We start from the raw sequence: 18,961 nt of genomic DNA on the forward strand, positions 1-18,961 counted from the left end.
ATAACACACTGCTGAATTCAGCGATGAACCAATCGGAATCAAGCATTCAACAAAGCCGTGTAATAAACACTAGTAAAGCCCTTGGCTGACAAACTACATGTATAACAATGGATGGCACGTCCTAAAGGATATCCTTGACAATCAGGAATGTCGAGACTTCAAACAACCCCTAGACACGATGATGATGCTTAGAACAAACATATGACAATACAGACACGGTATATAAAGTTTACGGTCTTTTTTTTTATTTGAAAAAAAAAAAAAAAAAAAAGTAAAATAAGGACTAGCATGTACAACTTGGAATGAATGTAAACTGAACTCGGACCGTGCACCTCTCCTCCATCCTCCTCACTATGCTCGTGTCCGAGTCGAGAAACAGAAGAAAAAAAATAAAAAAAATAAGAATAAGTGAAGGCCAGTGATTCTCTCTCCTGCCAGAAAGAGGACACTCTTCCATCTCAGCAAAGAAAAAAGAAAAAGAAAAGAAAGAAAAAATCACCATAAGACTTTTGAAGCCCCGCCCCCTCTTTTAACAGGGCAAGGACACACAACTAGAAGATGGCTGCCCAAAGAACATTAAAAAAAGAAAGAAAATTACATGCCAAACATTTGAAAATGTCTTTTTTTTTAAACTCTTTTTATCTAGCATACAATTAAGTCCCATTCCACCTCCCTCCCTCCCCTCCCTCCCCACCCCCACAAAACTTGGGTCAGAACCGGATTATATTCTCGTCTGGTTTTAACGGATTATGGGGTTGGAGGGGGAGGGGGCTGGGGTTTCCTCTCCAAATACCAAAAGAAAAAAAAATCTGTACCAAACCAACAAGAGGACAGCTTATAGTGGAATCAGCACGCTCTGGTTACCCGGAGGGGAGGGGGGGAGGGGCCGGGGGGGGGGGGGGGGGGGGGGGAGTGCTCCGGCCTCAAGCTGCATGCGTGGAGAACAGAAAACAGAGAAATAAGTAGTAGTAGAACCGATAGGGATGGCCAGCCCACACATTTACCACTAGCAGATGGAACCGCACAAGAGTTCACCAAATGCCTCCGCTTCAGTTTGAAGGTTTTTTGTGTTGTTACATGGTTTTTGTGTTTTTACAGTTTAGTTTGAGTGTTTTTTTTCTTCTCTTAGCTGTTGTTGTTGTTAAGTACTGATGCTATAAACAGAGGGTGAAAGGGAGGGGTGGGGGGGACAGGATCACTAACCATTGTTTTCATGCAGATATTTTTTGTATATTTTTCTCTTTTTTTTTTTTGTTTGGTTGTTTTGTTTATCCTGTGTGGACAGAAGGATATTTTAAAATTTCAACATTCAATTATTTTCTATACAGAAACAGTATGAATAAATGAACATTTTTCTTTTTTTTCCCAAGAGGTAAGTAAAACATTTTTGGATTTTTTTTGTTTTGTTTTTTTGTTTTGTTTTTCTTTTTTGTTGTCTTCTAAGAGGGGACAGGACAGGGCAGGCAAGCTTCACTTTGCGGTCATCATCTGTACAAATTCTGCAGAGAGAGAGAGAGAGAGAGGACAAGATAGCATTAGGACAGGAGTAACAGGGCCAGTCACCTGCTAAATTGTTAAATGCTTTGTTAATTTTTTAATCAACCCGAGCAGGTTCGGAAACACGCGTCCTAATTAGTGTCCCCTTTCCTAACAGCTTCCGTGTCCATCTCATTAAGCCCGTTTCATTTTTAAAAAGGAAAGAAAAAATAAGCTTCTGCAGTTGCATGGTAGACACATGCACGATCAATCAGAATGGCTTTAATCCATTTTGGCCGGACCTCAAAATTAAAACGAAATCTTATAAATCCTCCAGTTTTCTGAAATAAATATTTTCACGATTTTTCAAAAATTACAGACCTACAAGCTCGTAGATCTGCTATTTTTCAATAGCTAAACTATAACATAATGTTTAAAACACCAAAAGGGGTTCCCGTCCAAAATGGGTTAATTTGCAAAGACCATACCAGTCCATAAGTATTGGAAGTGAGGCGCATTTCAAGACTTTCGCAACTATCAACGCCCTGCGAGATAATGAGAGCATCCTCTCATGTGATGTGCCGACTGCCGAGAGAAAAGATAGGAGGAGGAAGGAGGGGGGTTGAGTTGTATGAGAGTGTGTGAGAGAGTGCGTGCGCCATGGCTCTTGGCAATGTGATGTAATACAGAAGGACGTCTTTCTCCCATCTCTACATTTAGTATAGCCTCCATCTATAGCCTTCATCCAATAGTCGATATTACGCATGGCTGGCTGTCTCTTTCTCTTCATGTACCCGTATATATAGCAGAGTCAAGCCAGTCAGTGCAGTGGTCTCGAATATAAAACTATCTGTATTGTGGGTAAATTTGAGCGTACAGTAAATGCAAATATTTAGTTGATCGTTCATTACCTTCGTAGTTGACCTGGCCATCTCCGTCAATGTCTGCTTCTCGGATCATCTCGTCCACTTCTTCGTCCGTTAGCTTCTCTCCCAGGTTTGTCATGACGTGACGGAGCTCTGCGGCACTAATGTAGCCATTTCCATCCTGGTGAAACACACAAACACACAGGCAGGCCAAGGTGAGAAAGGCAAGAGGGGGGCGGGGGACGGACGGACGCTGCTGGGTGACAAGTGGCAAGGCGAAATTCCCATCGCCTTGGTTAACGAACTGACATAGCAACAGGTGCAGCAAGTTGGAGAAACACCTGGGCATATTTGAAGGGGGTGTTTGAGTAGTAATAGTTGTGACCTTCTTGTATATAACTGGTTTGTTGGGTTCTAAATAAGACCATAACAGTTTCATTGTCTATTCGCAGCGTCTCGTGGAGAGATAAAGCTGAGGAAATGACTACTACTGACCAAAGTGCGTAACCGGAAGGACAGGAAGTACAGTGTTGCTATGTGTTTCCCTTCCGTATGTGACTTCCTGTAGTCTCATACATTCTTTCGGCAGTAGGTCTTGTGCTTGTCCAGCCTACAGTATTGCCAGACCATTTGTATGGTCCGATTTCACCTCATCGGTCATCATGCTGCACAATGTTTCTTTGTTTAATTAGTATTTGCTGATGACATGGTTATTAGTGTCAGTGTTAATAATTGCTAAAATTGTAATACGGTTTAGAACAGGTGTGGCTGGTAAGACTCATCATTAAGATCATCATGACTCTGTCATTAAGAAGGTCAGAAGGCGCTGTGTCAACTCGCTGTGACAGACACTGAAGAAACATTCACGCGGGTTACCTTGTCAAATACCCGGAACGCCTCGCGGATCTCCTCCTCGCTGTCTGTGTCCTTCATTTTTCTGGCCATCATGGTCAGGAATTCGGGGAAGTCGATGGTTCCATTACCTGGAATGAGAGATTACAAAATGAGCACCATCAGAGAAATTGCTCTAGCGTAACGGATAGAAATAAATAAATGAGCGTTTAGGTGATTAGATGAATATTTTAATTTGGCCCGCCCGCTTGCCTCTTATAATCATGAACTGATTAAGCCTAAAACTTCTAAATAGGTACAAAAAAGGCAAGGGGTTTCTTCAGGTCCTTGAGGGGCTTTTCTCACACACCAAGAGCACCTTGAGACCTGAGTCATCGTGGCGAAGGGAACACCCAAGACCGCAGGGAGGCTCTCCAACGTTGAAGCACTCGGCCCTACTGGTTAGAGCGTGAACTGCAGGCGGACCCGTGGATTTATGACGAGGAAAACCCCGTGCAGCTGGGGTTTTTAACATTGAGCGCTAGTTTGCACTTCCGCATTTGCCAACCAAAATTTGGTTGGCAAATGCGGAAGTAGACCGTTCTTAGTTCCGGTTGCTTCAAAACGCCACTGAAATGAATAGCAGGGGGCGGGGCTGCCGCTCCGGTCCGGTCCCTATCCTTGTATTACTCTATGGGAACACCCCTCAAATCATTCTCTGTACAGCTTCCTTCCTGCCGTAAATGGCCTCGCCGCAGCCACAGAAACAGAGGATTTATATCGTTGCAGTCGGGCAGAAACTTTTTATGTGTGTGTGCGTCTCCACAAGGAAGGAAGCCGGAGGAGTAGGTGGTGGTGGTGGTCGTTACACAGGGAGCAGCGGCGTGGCGTGGTAGGGAGGACGTTGAGCAGGTCATCCATAATGCAGACATACGGCCCGGCCTTCCTGGAACTAACATAAATCAAAAGGGCTCATTGTGCCCCTGCTTCCCCCGTCAGGAGAACCTGTTTGTATAGCGGCATCTCTCTCCAATACATCCACCCATGCATCCCCTTTCTCTCTCTTCCTCCACCCAATATGTCCATCCCTTTTCATTCTGGCATTCCACTCTTTCTACCCTCTTCATCAACACCTATAGCTTCTGTTTTATCCGTCCCTATTCTCTTCCATTCCATTCATCCCCGGCACCTAGCTCTATCCCTCTTTTCATCTCCATATATCCCTCCTTCATACCAGCCGTCGCCCCTCGCTTGTTTTGACCCGCTCTGCGCTTTGTTCACTCGTGTACGTTTGGTACGTAATGAATGTGACCTTAATGTGTGGGTGGGCTGGAAAGCATGGGAGGATGTATAGGGGATCAGTGGTGCTGGTGGCCACTGCTGTGCTGATGGTTGGTGTACGTGTGTGTGTGTGTGTGTGTGTGTGTGGCAGGATCGATATCCATGTTGCTGTTGGTGTCAAGGTGGGATTAGCCAGGGATCAGGCCCTGTAGACAGGGCAGGACCAGTGATCTCCACAGCTCCATGAAAGCGCCCCCGCATGGATGAAAGCAAAATCAAATGCGCAATTTGTGAAACCACACACTAGCGTAGTTTTCTAAACAATTAACACAAGATGCAACATTATGATGTTTTAGTAATATTGCCCCATGCCGTTCTACATACGGTACTGCCATCCAGGTGAAGAAATCACAGACTGAGGCTTTAACCTTTGCTTTTATATGAAATATATCCCAGACTAGTAAGATTGTATGGCTTCCATAGAAGACAGGCTGGCTTCTATGGAATCAAAATGACTGAGATCAGTCATGGCAACTGAGAACTATAATCCATATCCCCTCACAGACAGGAGGAAGTGGGCAGAGGTGATGGGTGGGGTCATGGTGAGGGCACAAATTAGTTAGGGCACACTAATCCAATGCCTGACAACGAGTACCTGGTTTGGCCGGGCCATTTGTTGCATGTCACTCCCCTACTCTCTCACTCTCTCCTCTATACAGTGCATACTTGTATCAGGAACGGGGCTAAAGAATGGTTCAGAAGCTGCATTCACGTTCACATTGGAATTAATACAAGACTTCCGGTCTCCTAAAAAAAGAAAAGAAAGGAGGCCACCTACTTCACGCAGATACAGGAAGTAAACTGGAGATGGCATGTGTTTCTTTTTTGTGTGTCTTGTCTGGAGATGCTGCACAGCAAAATCCAGAGGGTTAATTTTACTCGTGTGTACAATCGGGGGCGTAAGACCAAGATAATATATTTGGATTATAGGGAAAGGTCAGGGACAGTGAGGTCAAAGGATTAGAGAGGGGGGGGGGGGCTGTGGGAGTAGGATTAACCAGCAATACAACGCACTGCACAGAGAGAGAGAGAGAGAGCGAGAGAGGTAGTACAATAGATATCAATAGGAGAGAGAGATAGAGGTATATAAAAGATATATTAGAAGAGCTCAGAGAGAGAGAGGGGATGGAGGGAGGTGTGGTGATGGGATGGGGCAGATGGTGATCTAATGGCCTGCAGTAGTGATCTAAGGAGCTATTATCTAACGCACAGAGACAGTCGGCAGCGTCGAGGAAACACGTGCTGCCATTGGGGATGGGGGGGGGGGGGGGGGGGGGGGGAGGAACGATAACTAGAGAAGAAGTGTGGGCCCAGGAGTTGTATCTGCTCTGCTGCTCCACTAAAGCCTGGGGCTCAATGCTACTGCTTCAGTCACTGGGAGAGGAGAGGAGGGGGGAGAAGGGGAGGGGGATAGGAGGAAGGGTTGGGGCTCAATGCTACTGCTTCAGTCACTGGGAGAGGAGAGGAGGGGGGAGAAGGGGAGGGGGGGATAGGAGGAAGGGGGGGGGGGTGACTGAGGCGAGAGAAGATGTGGGAGGGAAGGAGGGAGAGCGACGTTGTCAATGAGTGAGTGAGTCAGTGGGCGAGATGAGCTGTAGTTGGGGAAAGATGGAGATGCGGAGAGTATGTAAGGAAGGAGCCAACCGTGTGGGAGAGAGTAGTAGGACGACACATGAAGAGAGAGAGAGAGAGAGAGAAAGAGAGAGAGAGAGAGAGCGCGCTGACGCAAAACTAGACAGGGCTGAAGCATCTCAGTGGATTTCTATATGTGGTCATGGAGTAGAAGGCGAGGAAAGTATCGTCCAACCATGATGAATGCTGTAGTGTGGGGGCTAAAAGCTACTGTAGCTACCTTGATCTCTCGGACAGACCTGAGCCAAATAGCTGTTGAACCCATCGTTCAGTATCATGAAATAAATAGCATCTTCATACAATAAGCTGTAGTGTGTGTACTCCACTAATACTGACAGAAACTAGTGGTACACGCTGAATATTCCAACCCAGAATCAACCCGTAAGTGCATTTGCCTGGTGAAGCAAAGGCAGACTACATTTTGGGCAGTTGTAGTTATTGCCAGTCTCCTAAAAAGGGGGTTTCTGGGTTCATTGCATAGCCCAATAAGTCATTCCTCATCTTCCTCAATTCTCTCAAGACTCTCCGTGGTCGGTAAATAAAGCTGCTGTTCAATGGCCAGCTGCCATCCTATTGCTTCCTATGTGGGCACTGGATGTGCAAAGCCTGGAGAGGCCTTATGTAACCACTTTTATTTTCCATTACTAGCTTCATTGCTGTCTGACCTAGATTGCATCAGCCAGGGGAGGCAGAGGCAGAACAAGAGGAGGTTAGCAGTGGTTTGTGTGAGCTCGCGTGCGCGCATGTGTGTGTAATATGTGCATGCATGCACAATTGAGTGTGCGTACTTGCAGTCAGCTGTGAAAAGAGGGAGGGGAGTTGGCGAGAGCGACGACGGTGGGAGGACATTTCAATAGGGGCAGCCGAGCCGCGGCGCGATTGATTTCTCCTGATCAATGTGCTCCCCATTTACAGAATCCTATAAGCTGACAGAGCACCGGTGAAATACAGGCTGGCTTTGACAGTTCCCATTCCCCTACCTTACAGCCCAAGGACAGACGCCCAGCCAGCTGGCCTGCAGGCATGCCTCCTTCTCTTTCTCTGTCCATCTTTCTCCATCTCTGTCACTCTCTCTCTCTGTTATTAATTAGAAGGTCCTACATTAAAGGGACTCAACATTCTGAGAGCATGAAGAGGAATAGAGGAAGACCGCGTCTGTCTGTTTGCGTACGTGTCTGTCTCAGTAATGGAACTCGATGGCCTCACAGCCCCGGCTGGCTCCTACGATGCGACGGTCTCTGACACTGGTTCTCACTTTTCGCTCTTGTACACGATTCTTCTCTGACGTTGTCAACAATGATGTACGTTAACACACAGTGACTACACTGCTGACACACCCATGGCGGGGCGGGGGGGGGGTGCCAACCGGACGGTTGGTAGGGATGAAGAATGGTGAGGAAGGAAGGCAACGACAGTGTATTTGCAATAGCTCAGAATGTTCCCATGAATTCCAAGTCTCACGCTTCCTCATTTCATGGTAATCATGAGAATCATTTCCATTTCCTAATTTGACAATGTGTGACCATAAACAAAAATCCACAATCGCTGCTTCTCCACCGTGTGTGTGTGTGTGTGTGTGTGTGTACTAACCGTCTGCGTCCACTTCATTAATCATGTCCTGCAGCTCAGCCTCTGTGGGGTTTTGACCCAGCGACCTCATGACGGTGCCCAGCTCTTTGGTGGTGATGGTGCCATCGCCGTCCTTGTCGAATAAGGAGAAAGCCTCCTTGAACTCTGGAAGAGGTAGAGAGGGAGTGAAAGGGTTAGAAAAGTGTAGACGCGTCGCTTGGTGCAATGGGCTGTATTAGGACTAGTTCCGACCAAAATGGTCATTCACAAAATGGGAAGAGAACATATGTGACCAAATTTGACTGAGGGACTGCCATTTTTTCTGAATTTTCGTTTTTTTCATGTCATGTGAAAGCAGGGAATCATAGCTCCAAATTGACATTGGTTGTTCAGTTTGACCCACCAGATTTGGAGATATGGCTTATAGAGTAATGTCTTGCAGAAAACAGCAAGTTGAGAAAACAGGCTTGAAAGGTTCACTTCTGTGGTCTCTAACATTACACATGTAATGTTTAAGCATTTATTTTATGTTTACATGTCAATTTCAGCTCTGACATTTAATTCAGACATGCCCTAGTATGTGAAGAGTCTAGAGAACGACCGATAATCGGTACACCGATATATCGGCGGCCGATATGACCATATATGGTTATCGGCCACCGTATCGTATCGGTGAAAATTTCACTGATGGGCCGATAAAATAAAATATGCTGTGTCTGGTTTAAAACCTAGTGTAATGATTTATTTTCTCCAGCAGAGTGCACCGAGGTGTCTTGTGTGTGTGCACGCACATGTAATGTATGTGTGTGTGTGTGTAGAAGAGGAGGAAAAGTGACTCGCACTGCACTCCATTTATTATCCATAATTTGAATCTTCAAACTGAGATATATTTTTTGATAATACTGTTAGCACCAAATGGACCCTGATTTTCAGAGTTAAATTAACACTGATGATAGTGTACTCCCAGAGAGCAAATGGTATCAAATGGGGGTCTGTGGCCTAATGCATTTCAAACTGGGGGTTCTTTGACTGTACCTTTGCATAATCATATCGGTGCAAAATCTTTCCACAATCCTAAAATAAAAGGCCTGTTTTTATTCCAGTTTAAAAAAAAAAAATCAGTATATCGGTTGCATATCGGTTATCGGTGATTGTTACCCTCTATCGTATCGGTCACAAAATTCCATATCGGTCGGTCTCTAGAAGAGTCTGCCTGAGCTATTAACTCATTTTGGGGGAAAAAAAGAAACAAGAAAGTGAAAAGCTGGAATTTGCACGATTGCAGGCTCTCAGTCAAATCTGGTCACATATAATGAATAAATAATGGAGCCACATATCACTTTCTCTTGGAACAAACAATACTATACCTACAAGCTTGTTCAAAACAATGAAAATAACCAATCATATTTGTATAGGTATGACCATGACGGGCCGCAGATACATAAAGCAGGGTCTGTAATCACAGGCCGCGGGTTGAGTAGCACCGTTTTAGACAAACTGCATAGAGTTCTGACTCATGCCACTGTTGAACATTCTCTCTGTCCCCCCCACACCGCCCACCATCACCCTCTGTCCCCCCACACCGCCCACCATCACCCTCTGTCCCCCCACACCGCCCACCATCACCCTCTGTCCCCCCACACCGCCCACCATCACCCTGACAAGCTCCGGCTACAAAGGACTGCCACCAATATTCAGTCCAATATTCTGATCCCTGGCTCTTGACGGCGTAGACGCGAACAGAAAATGGCTAATGAGACATGCATGTGGACTAGACATGTTAACAATTAATCTTAAACTATTGATCGATTGCCGATTTGCCATGAAGAATTTAAATTGATCAATTAAACAATTAATGTAACGCTCCGCGTTTTTTCCCCCCACCCTTCATTATCGGAAACCCAAGGCTACATGATTATCTGTCTGGCGCGAGTGGCTGCCAGTAACACAGGGCCGACGTTATGTAGCCAGAGCACAGCTCAAACAAAAGCATAATATACCACATTAATTCATGACAGAAAAAACAGCAGACGCTGACGGTCTGTGAAACAGCAGAGCCGTGGGGACTGCGTGTGTAGCAGCAGTTGAGCCGAGAGCACACGGTGACGCCAGCCTCTTCACCTCTTAATGAGCCAAAACATATTTCACGTCCAGAACATAACTGAACCACAGTGGCAGTGTCTCTACTGATTACCGTGATCCGATTGTTTGCGTCTGTCCTGGTGTGAATGCACCATTCAATGCCAGAGACACGACGCCAAAGCATGAGGCATTTGGACAGGCGCTGGACAACTAAAACTATTGGAGTTTAAAGTCTGCACCGCACGTCTAATATAGCAGATCTACAAGCTCACTCACAACGCGTCATGGAATCGAACTTCATTTACTGAAGCACTACACAATATTAAGTTTAAAGGGACAATTCACCCCTTTTGCAACCAGATCTTATTTTAATGATGTTTGGGAGACAAGAAACGTGTTTTTAGACATTTTAGTATTTCCAAGTGTCCATGATGTCATGGACACTGGGCTATCTTACTTCCTGGACTACATGTTGTCCAGGAAAGAAGTGAGACCAGTGTCCATGACATCATTGACACTTGAAACTAAAATATCTAAAAACACATATTACCCACATAGGAGGAAAAGTGTTTCTTGTCTCCCAAACATCATTAAGTGATTAATAATCAACACAAAGTCACAGTCTTGATAGCAATGGCACAAACAATTGGTAAATAATAATAATGTAAAAGTCACATTCAGTGTTTTGGTATTCAGTTTTCGTGTTTCCTCATTTTGGTGCATCTTCAACCATCAATTCATTGATTACATGAATCATTAAACGCTTAATGAATTAATTGATCATTTGCATCCCTAATGTAGACGATTACAGGATGGTAATCAGCAACCGTTTTTTACGGCATGCCCCTGTAGGGGCAGAGCTGTCTAGAGAGGCTCTGCTGAACCGGGTGAGACTGGCACAAATCTGGAGATGACTGACGTGACGTCATAGTTATGGACATCATAGATTGGTCACATCATGACATCCGAGAAGAGAAGCCACAGTATTATTATTCCCCATTTTGTTTAAAGTAGCAAAAGGCTTTTTGCCATGCAGAACAGGTTTGTTTTGTCTGTTACTGCATGTACAGTATCGCCCCACAAAACCAATCATAAGCCCTCGCTGGTACATACATGTACCGTACAGTACAGTGCATGTCTGTTCTTCTCTGCCATAGTGAGTTACACCATGCGGCAGCAGAGAATTGATACAGGTATTTGCCGAATGAGCCGCATTGCAACTTACGAGGCTTCGTTCACCAACTGCACCCTAAAAGGCAGTAAGTTGCTATGTAAAGATTGGGCAGGGTATGCCCCAAGTCACATGTCATGATGACAGCTACTTTGTAGAATGTCATTGTGTTTGCACTCAGTTTACTGTACCATTTACCCCCTCACTTGTTGACTATAGGGTTCATGGCACTTCCAATCTTGCACTTTGTAAGGTAACCTGGATAAGAGCTTCGACTAAATGCCTAAATTGAGTTAATTAACACATGTCAATGTCAAAAGTGTGCGTGTGTGTGTCTCAAATTCACTGTCTTCCTACCTGCGATCTGCTCCTCTGTTAGTTGGTCAGCCTGCGGTTGGAAAAAACGAAGAGGGAGGGGAGAGGAAAGAAAACAAACAAGTTACTCAACAGGCGATTATTCCAACCATTTCATCATTGCTTCCCACAAAATCCCCACCCTTTGGCCAAACTTCCTTGACACAGGGAACAGTGTTCAGGCACCGACCCACTGCTGAACTATGCCTGTGACACTCGCTCTTACAAGGTTTTATTAGGGATGTGAACGACTCAGTATTTGGTGAGTCGATGCGTCGCGGCCATTTACAGGCCCTTGTCATGGCCGTACCTTAAAGCTACCTGATTTATGGCAAAAACTTAACTTAAATAATAATCACTATTATGGGTCCATAAAACATTTATTCAGCTCTTTTGAATGCATTAATTGCATACACTATTCTGGGATATATTTTCTGCCTATTTGGGCTGAAACCGAATAGGCCGAAAATGATTTTTTTGCCATTTTCTGCAGCCAAATATTCGGTGCATCAGTTCTGCAGCTGCTGCACCCATGTTTAGAATTTGCATCAAAGCCACAATAAAAAAACGGACCAGGTGAGCGGTTGTTTATTTCCTGCTTGTGCATAGTGACGGCCAAGATGATCGAGGCATTGTGAGCTGATGGCATTTCTTGAATCGTCAACTTTGCACGCACTATGCGCAAGCAGCTCGCTACTGGCCAATCACAGTGGGGCTGTGATCCACAGTCTAGCTATATTATAATAACTATGGTACACGCCGAGTTATAAATAACGCAGACCAGAGACATGCAGTGTGAACATACGGTAGATACACTCGTAGAGTTCTCTTTACCATTTGGAATACATTCGATCATTTTTTTCATTACAGTAACAGGGGAAAAAAACTACATTTTATATATATATATATATATATATATATATATATATATATAAAATCTTTTTTTGTCCAAGTGGTGCATCCATTTGAGGGCGACATGTTTTTCTCCAAACAGAATTACACCACAGACCGACCGCACTCAATTGAGTTTGAGTCAAGAGAAGAGCCATTAGACCGGCATAAAACTTTCTAAGACCTTTGAAAAGGTCATTTTAATGACCACCATCGACTTCAATTGCCTTCAAATGGACAGCAGCAATGTTACAAATCACAACCAGGGAGGGATACTCGGATCCTTACTGTTGCAGGTTTAGGGATCAAACAATACTGTATTTGTTGTACAACTAGATGAATTCCCCATGCACAGTGATTACAAATCAGTGTATCACCCTATCACCCTCAAAAGGGTACTAGGCAACCAGGGCAACACAGTGAGAGAAAGAAACAGGACATAAAAGGATCATCTGGAGGCCAGGAGAAGATGTAGGCAGGGTTGTTTCAGGACAGCATGGGAGGATTTTCCACAGTGCTTTTACTGCCTACCAACAGAGGGAATTGGGCCACCGAGTTCGGTGTGGTTTGATTCCCTAGCCAGGCGGTTGCGCTGTTCCATGCACTAAGCTAGGCTTTCTGTAATGGCTAGTGGTGGTGACTCACAATGGCTTTAAATGGCCTGCATCTATAGTGTGATAGTTGTTCTTCTGAACCTGAAGACAGGGTGACCGTGACTTTGCCGTCGGGGCTCCTCGACTCTGGAACGACCTGACTCAGGCTTGATGAATCACTTCTTAAAATGTACCTTCCAAGACAGACCTTTTCATACATCTAAAATTGTTTTAATTCTCATGGCACAATGGCACTTTACTTTTTTTTTTGCTGAATTATCTCTTCGGTTTATACGTCTTGTTTTTTATTGTTTTCATCTAACTGGAAGACCCCCCCCCCTCCTTGCACAGATGGATAGCATTGTGAAGGAGGAGTCTGTGCTTTCAAATAAACATCCCCAGTAATAAACTGTGAACAACGGAGCTGGCAGTGCAAATGCCACCTCCCGCAGGTACACACCCTTCCCCCATGTGGGAAAACACAAGCTTATTGTTTATTACGGCAACAGGCCACTGACGTCATTCCACCTGGCAGAAAAACAGGGACGCAAACAGACAAGCACACATGAACAAGACAGACACCCACCACCCTATATGAGACCTGCCCACCTAAATTATGTACCTATAGCCCCACACTGACTGGCAGACAGATGGACACTAGTGGACACACACACGATCCTCCATTAATAGCATTCTGTCCTCAACAACACCAATGTTTTTGTCCGTTCCCAAAATTCCTGTGAATTAGTCAGAGTACCCGGTTCAGCCCCAAAGCAAATTCCTGCAAACCTCATGCTGGGTTTGTGTTTGCGCAACGAATCTGTCCTCAGATACAGCCCAGCACACAAGACAGAACCATGCTTACATTTAATTATTTTACTGCTAAGTGTGAACATTTCATTCATTATCCCACAATTTTGTAACCCATTTTTCACCCCTGTGTCAATTATCTAATGTGATCCTGGGCTCTACACACCCTCCGCCAACCTAGTCCCCATATATGGGGGACATGGGGAGAGCAACGGACTTGAACTCATGCTTCCTTCATGCCCGAGTGTCCAAGTTGCTCCTTGACACCTGACGGGGGGAGTTTCCCTGGTAGGACGTATACACACTAAACCCAAGCGTTTTAAACACATATTTGTAACACTTTTTAAACTTGTCACAGTGTTTAGATTATAAACAGAAGAACATGTTTAATCCCTGTAACACTTTTTAAACACATAAACGTGTTTAGTTTTTACAATCAAAGTCAGTCATATAGGTGTTTAGAATTTGAACACTAGGTGTTCTCGTGAGGTGTTTGAGTGAACTCGTGTTCTACTGTATTTTATGAACATTAATAAACACTTGGCATTTTATTATTACACACATGGTGTTTAGGTTTAAACGCGTCACATGTTCCAGGGATTTACAGTGTAGCGCATGGAAGGAACACGTTATTCCAACCAGTTCCTTTCCCCTCCATCAGGCGCCCCGGCTGGAAAATCAGCTTTTAACATTGGTCCGGTTGCTAGGCAACGCCTCCGTCACCCCCAGCACCAGGATCTTTGCACACGGCCCCCATAGACCTCCGGTAATAGTAGGATTTTCACAATGCCTCATAATTCTGAAAGTACGAGCGCTGTCCATGGTTTTGCTGATCCATCTGAGGTTCGGATGTCATTTGTAATTTTGTACCGCATCACTCCCGAGTCCCAACATGTTAACGTTTCTGGCGAAAGATAAACAGTGTGAACTAATGCTAATAATAGCTGATCGTTACAATGGCGGCCTCCATGCCGGTAAAGCGGAAATTAAGGTCATCGTAGGCTCAGCCATGTGATGATGAATAATGAATAGAACTTGGGTTTGGACCGGATGCGATTTCATCCGATTGAGGCGCATACACCCACCAGATGCTATTTTTCTCGAAATCACGTCTGGAGAATTAGCTGTGGGAGGCATCGATCAGCACAGACTTCAATGGCCTTGATAATATTACAGTAGCCGACATGATTTGATCATGTGTGCCACCACGACAGAGCCTAATGGCCACAAGGCCTTTCATCTCTGTTGTTTCTCCATCCCCAGGCCTTAAGCCTGAGATATTCATTAATTAATTGCATGCAGCTGTCGGGCACTGAAAACAGCCAATCTGCAAGCTCACACACACACACGTGTTGCGTGTGAGCTTGTAGATCTGTAATGTCAGTACATGCTAGAGTTGTCCCGATGGCATTTTTTTCAGACCAAGTACGAGTACATGTATTTAAATTTTAGTACTCACCGATACCGAGTGCCGATACAAGTACTTTTTATTTTCGTTCAGTAACCACTTATTTTACCCCCTTTTTCTCCAATTTAATTTCATTGTCATGCCTACACTTTCAGTTGTCATTTATGCTTGTATCGGATGTTTTTGGCGATTTGCTGCAGTGTTGGGGCAGAATTACTGCCCGTTGCATTCGTTCAGCCTAGTGTCAATTGGATGTTTTGGTACTCTGGTCAGAGTATCGGGGCCGGTTCCGAGTACTTGAGGGTGGTATCGGCCCGAGTAACCGATACCAGTATCGGTATTGGACCAACTCCAGTACATGCACATGGGCAGGGTGTATGAGCACTGCTAGCATGCTCCTCCTGCTGGGTGCCCTCTCTATCCCCTTTACGTTCCCTCCATCTTACATCCATCTTTCCATGTCATGCTCCCCGTTCATTTCCCCCATTCATCGCTCCGTCTCTTCTCCTTCTATTTCTAACCCTGATCCCTCCCTACCCTCTTCCTCTCTACATCCTTTTCCATCTGCCTCCTACTTACTTTCCCTCTGTCCGTGTTCTGGGTGTGTGTGTGGGGTGGTTTCAGTGACTCAGTACCGTAACGTATATCCTTCCCTGGCTAAGGCCCAGGTGCTGCTGTGCTGGGCCCTCGCAACACTGCTGCGCCACCCAGTCCCACTACCGGCCCATCCCTTCCCTTCCTCCCTCCTTCCCCTTGGCTTTTTGGAGCTTGGCCCATATCAACTCCTACTCCTCCTCCTGCTCCTCTCTCTACTTCTTCTGACACTGCTCAGAGGAAACTCCCTCTGATTCATGATCCATGCCACCCTATGGAGAGGCATGTGCGTTGCCAGGCCTCCAGCCCTAACGACAGCTTGTAGAGGCGAATATGTGGTTGCGGGAGGGATGCTGGCATCGACTTGTTGGCAACAGTGGGTCAGCCACTCCCGCGGTTGCCCGGGCAGCCAACCCCTGCATTGAGCCTTCACAAAAAGCAAGGGGTGTGTATGTGTGTTTGTGGGCGTGGGGTGGGCGGGTCCTCTGTGAATATTTTGCATCCCTCCCAGAGGGACTGTTTATTTCAATGTTTAAAAAAGCAGAATTGTTTAAGGGAGGGCAACCAGGCAACTTGTCCCATAACAACAAACAACACAACAACTACGAGGTGTTGTTTTGCAGTCTGGCAACCACGTGTGGGATACATACATACACAATAGTGAAGGAGCAGCTCTGTGTGCAATGACAGTCATGTGAAAGGTGCGAAACCAGCCGTTACTCTGACAGATGGACGTGACACACACACACACACACACACACACACCACGTGTTTTTTCCACACACAAAGACTCATTGTGCCAAACACAGCCACGCGCTCCCTTTCTATAAGAGCTTTCAGCTCAACAGAGTGCTGAACGCCTCTTCTCCATTGACCCAAGACAAAAGACAGAAAGGGGCCTGTTGCTTCAGGGGCGCAGGGAGAATGGAAGGGTGTAACCAACACCAGCCTCTCTCCATACCCTGCAGGGCCAGGACAGTCCACCATATGGCCTGATGGCACTCGTCGGGGTGCCCCCGTGCCCCCCCCCCCCCCTACACACAGGACAGCCCCTTTACCTTCGCTAGTAGACACTATAACATATAGGACATGGCGATGGTTTGGCCGCCAAGCACATCAATTATTCATCGCAGCATATCCAATGTCCTCGGAGTTACTAAACATGCATCAGCAAACAAGGGCGTAACAGGAATAGGATAGCAGCCTCCGTATGGTGCCACTACTTATTGGATACTTCCACCTCAATGGGGGGGGGGGGTGTTTCTACTTCAGTGGACGCATTGATGAGGACATGGGGCTTACGCCTGTGGACTATGGCTTCTCAGAGACGCTGATATGCAGGAGATAGCTCCATAACAATTACACTTTACACTCCAATTACTGTGTGTGTCGCGCTGCAATGTGAAACTGAGTTGTGGCTTGATACCATATATGAGATATTTGATCAGAATCAGAGCTGTGTGTATGTCGCGTGTGTTTGGGGGGGATCTGTGGCTCCTTGGCAGTTGGCTCCCTTGTGCCATCAATGTGATCCATCAAGGTTGATAATCAATGGATTTGCTTGAAGGCATCTATTCAATAATCAGATCCTGACGACTTCTCCTCACATGAGAGAAGCGAGTGGGAAGGTTCACCATGTTCATTATCTGCTCGCAAGATGTCAGAAATGGCTGGTATGATGAGCATGTGTGAAACATCTGGTGCAAATGATTATACTAGACTATATTTTATGAGCCAATTACGGCTGATGGAACCCACATTATAGGGTTTACTGGCATTTTAGTCAGAGTTCCAAAAACATACATTACTACTAATAATATATATATATATATATAGAGGTTGAAAAAATAAAAGCCATCCTAACTTTACAGCTGTTGATGTTTTGCAGTGCACTAGCAAGTAAAGTGCCATAAAGCTTCTTGGACAAACTGGCACCGCATTTGCATACCATCGAGAATTTGCAAGAGGCAACCAAATCAACCAGCATAATATGATAAAGATAAACCTGTAATGCATGCATGACAGTGAAGGCGGATCTGCACCGGTTATCGTTGTCGAGCAGCAGCCATATGTAATGTATGTATGGGACTATGGGCCCGCCGGGCCAGGTGACAGTGTAGCAGCAAATTGTTAACATTTGCCATTTAGAATATGGGCAATTTCCGTTGCGGAACACCGACGATACGATGTTGTAACGCAACATGCGCAACATGGTGCAACAGAGGAGACGGGAGACCTATTCGAGTGTCGACACAGATCATTTCCTCAAACTGAGAGGAGCGCCCTGAAGGCATAATTCACCTCGAGTGCCATTCTAAAAATTGCCCGTAAACCTTCAAAAAACAATGAACATTATGGATGGATCTCGTCCCGGGGAAGTTGGTTATTATTGGATGTTGATTGATTGATCTGTCGGGACTCTGGCAGGAATCAAATGCCAGCATGGAGCTAAGTCAGCTAACGTTAGTACTACTGTGTGAACTGAACACGCCTGTGCTTCTAAGGCGGATTGTAAAATGTAGCCCAATGCACTTATGACTTATAGCCACTCTTACGTTATGCCACAATAACCCAGAATAGCTTAATCCAGCTGGACAGCAATTAATTCAATCTGCATCGCAGAACCACGAACCACCAGAATCGACAATATAAAAAACATAGTAGCCGTATAGAGCCGTATAGAATTGCGCAGTTTTTTGGGGGGGGAGGAATAATAACGTTCCATTTTGAAGGGAGCATCGTCCCAGAAACGTGTACACTACACACACACACACACACCCACACACACACACACACACACACACACACACACACACACACACACACACACACACACACACACACACAAATAAAAGATCACACACACACAGATACTTCACATGATGATCCCATAGACCAATACGATCCCATACAACAACTACATTTCAAACCGTTTTAGACTAGAGAAATCCGGGGGGGGGATGCGCTTTTACGGGCGTTCCTTCCTCGTCTTTGGTGAAAAGAAGGAGAGAAAAATGCCTGCAACGAACTTAAATCGCAAATAAATCAACACACCATACTACACCGAGACGTGTGCCTACTACAACAAACCGTGCCAAAGAACAGTCGACAAAATAAAAACACATTTGCCCAGCAATAGCGAATGAATGAGGAATACGTTACCATGTTGTCTGTTGGTGGTGGTGGTGGTGTTTGTGTGCTTGGTGGTGTATGGAAGCAGACTGTTCCTTAGATGGACTTCCACCAGCAGCAGCGTGTATATCGGCCGTGGTGTGGTCACAGAACCCGGGAGGGAGGGGGTAGGGTAGGGGGGGGGGGTGCCTCAACAACCTTATGTATCCCT

The 18,961-nt window shown here is 45.5% G+C and overlaps 1 protein-coding gene across 1 annotated transcript; it reads right to left on the reverse strand.

Moving 5' to 3' along the window:
- Positions 1 to 223: 223 nt before the first annotated feature.
- LOC310876645 (calmodulin-1) lies at positions 224 to 18,908 on the reverse strand. Its single transcript, XM_083790233.1, has 6 exons — positions 18,781 to 18,908; positions 11,326 to 11,356; positions 7,737 to 7,880; positions 3,219 to 3,325; positions 2,388 to 2,523; positions 224 to 1,499 (listed from the first exon to the last, which is right to left on the reverse strand). The coding sequence occupies exons 1-6, from the start codon at positions 18,781 to 18,783 to the stop codon at positions 1,471 to 1,473; spliced, it is 450 nt and encodes a 149-aa protein (XP_083646359.1). The 5' UTR covers positions 18,784 to 18,908; the 3' UTR covers positions 224 to 1,470.
- Between the last annotated feature and the right edge of the window lie 53 nt (positions 18,909 to 18,961).

This window comes from Protomyctophum parallelum (assembly GCF_964188405.1).
Source record: "Protomyctophum parallelum genome assembly, chromosome: 19".
In the NCBI taxonomy this organism is placed as follows: Eukaryota; Metazoa; Chordata; class Actinopteri; order Myctophiformes; family Myctophidae; genus Protomyctophum; species Protomyctophum parallelum.

Bases quoted from the DNA above. Each gene is read 5' to 3' on its own strand.
- LOC310876645 (XM_083790233.1), bottom strand. The intron at 7,881-11,325 runs GTAGGAAGACAG...TACCTCTTCCAG, and splicing joins AACAGAGGAGCAGATCGCAG to AGTTCAAGGAGGCTTTCTCC. The intron at 3,326-7,736 runs GTTAGTACACAC...CTCTCATTCCAG, and splicing joins TAATGAAGTGGACGCAGACG to GTAATGGAACCATCGACTTC.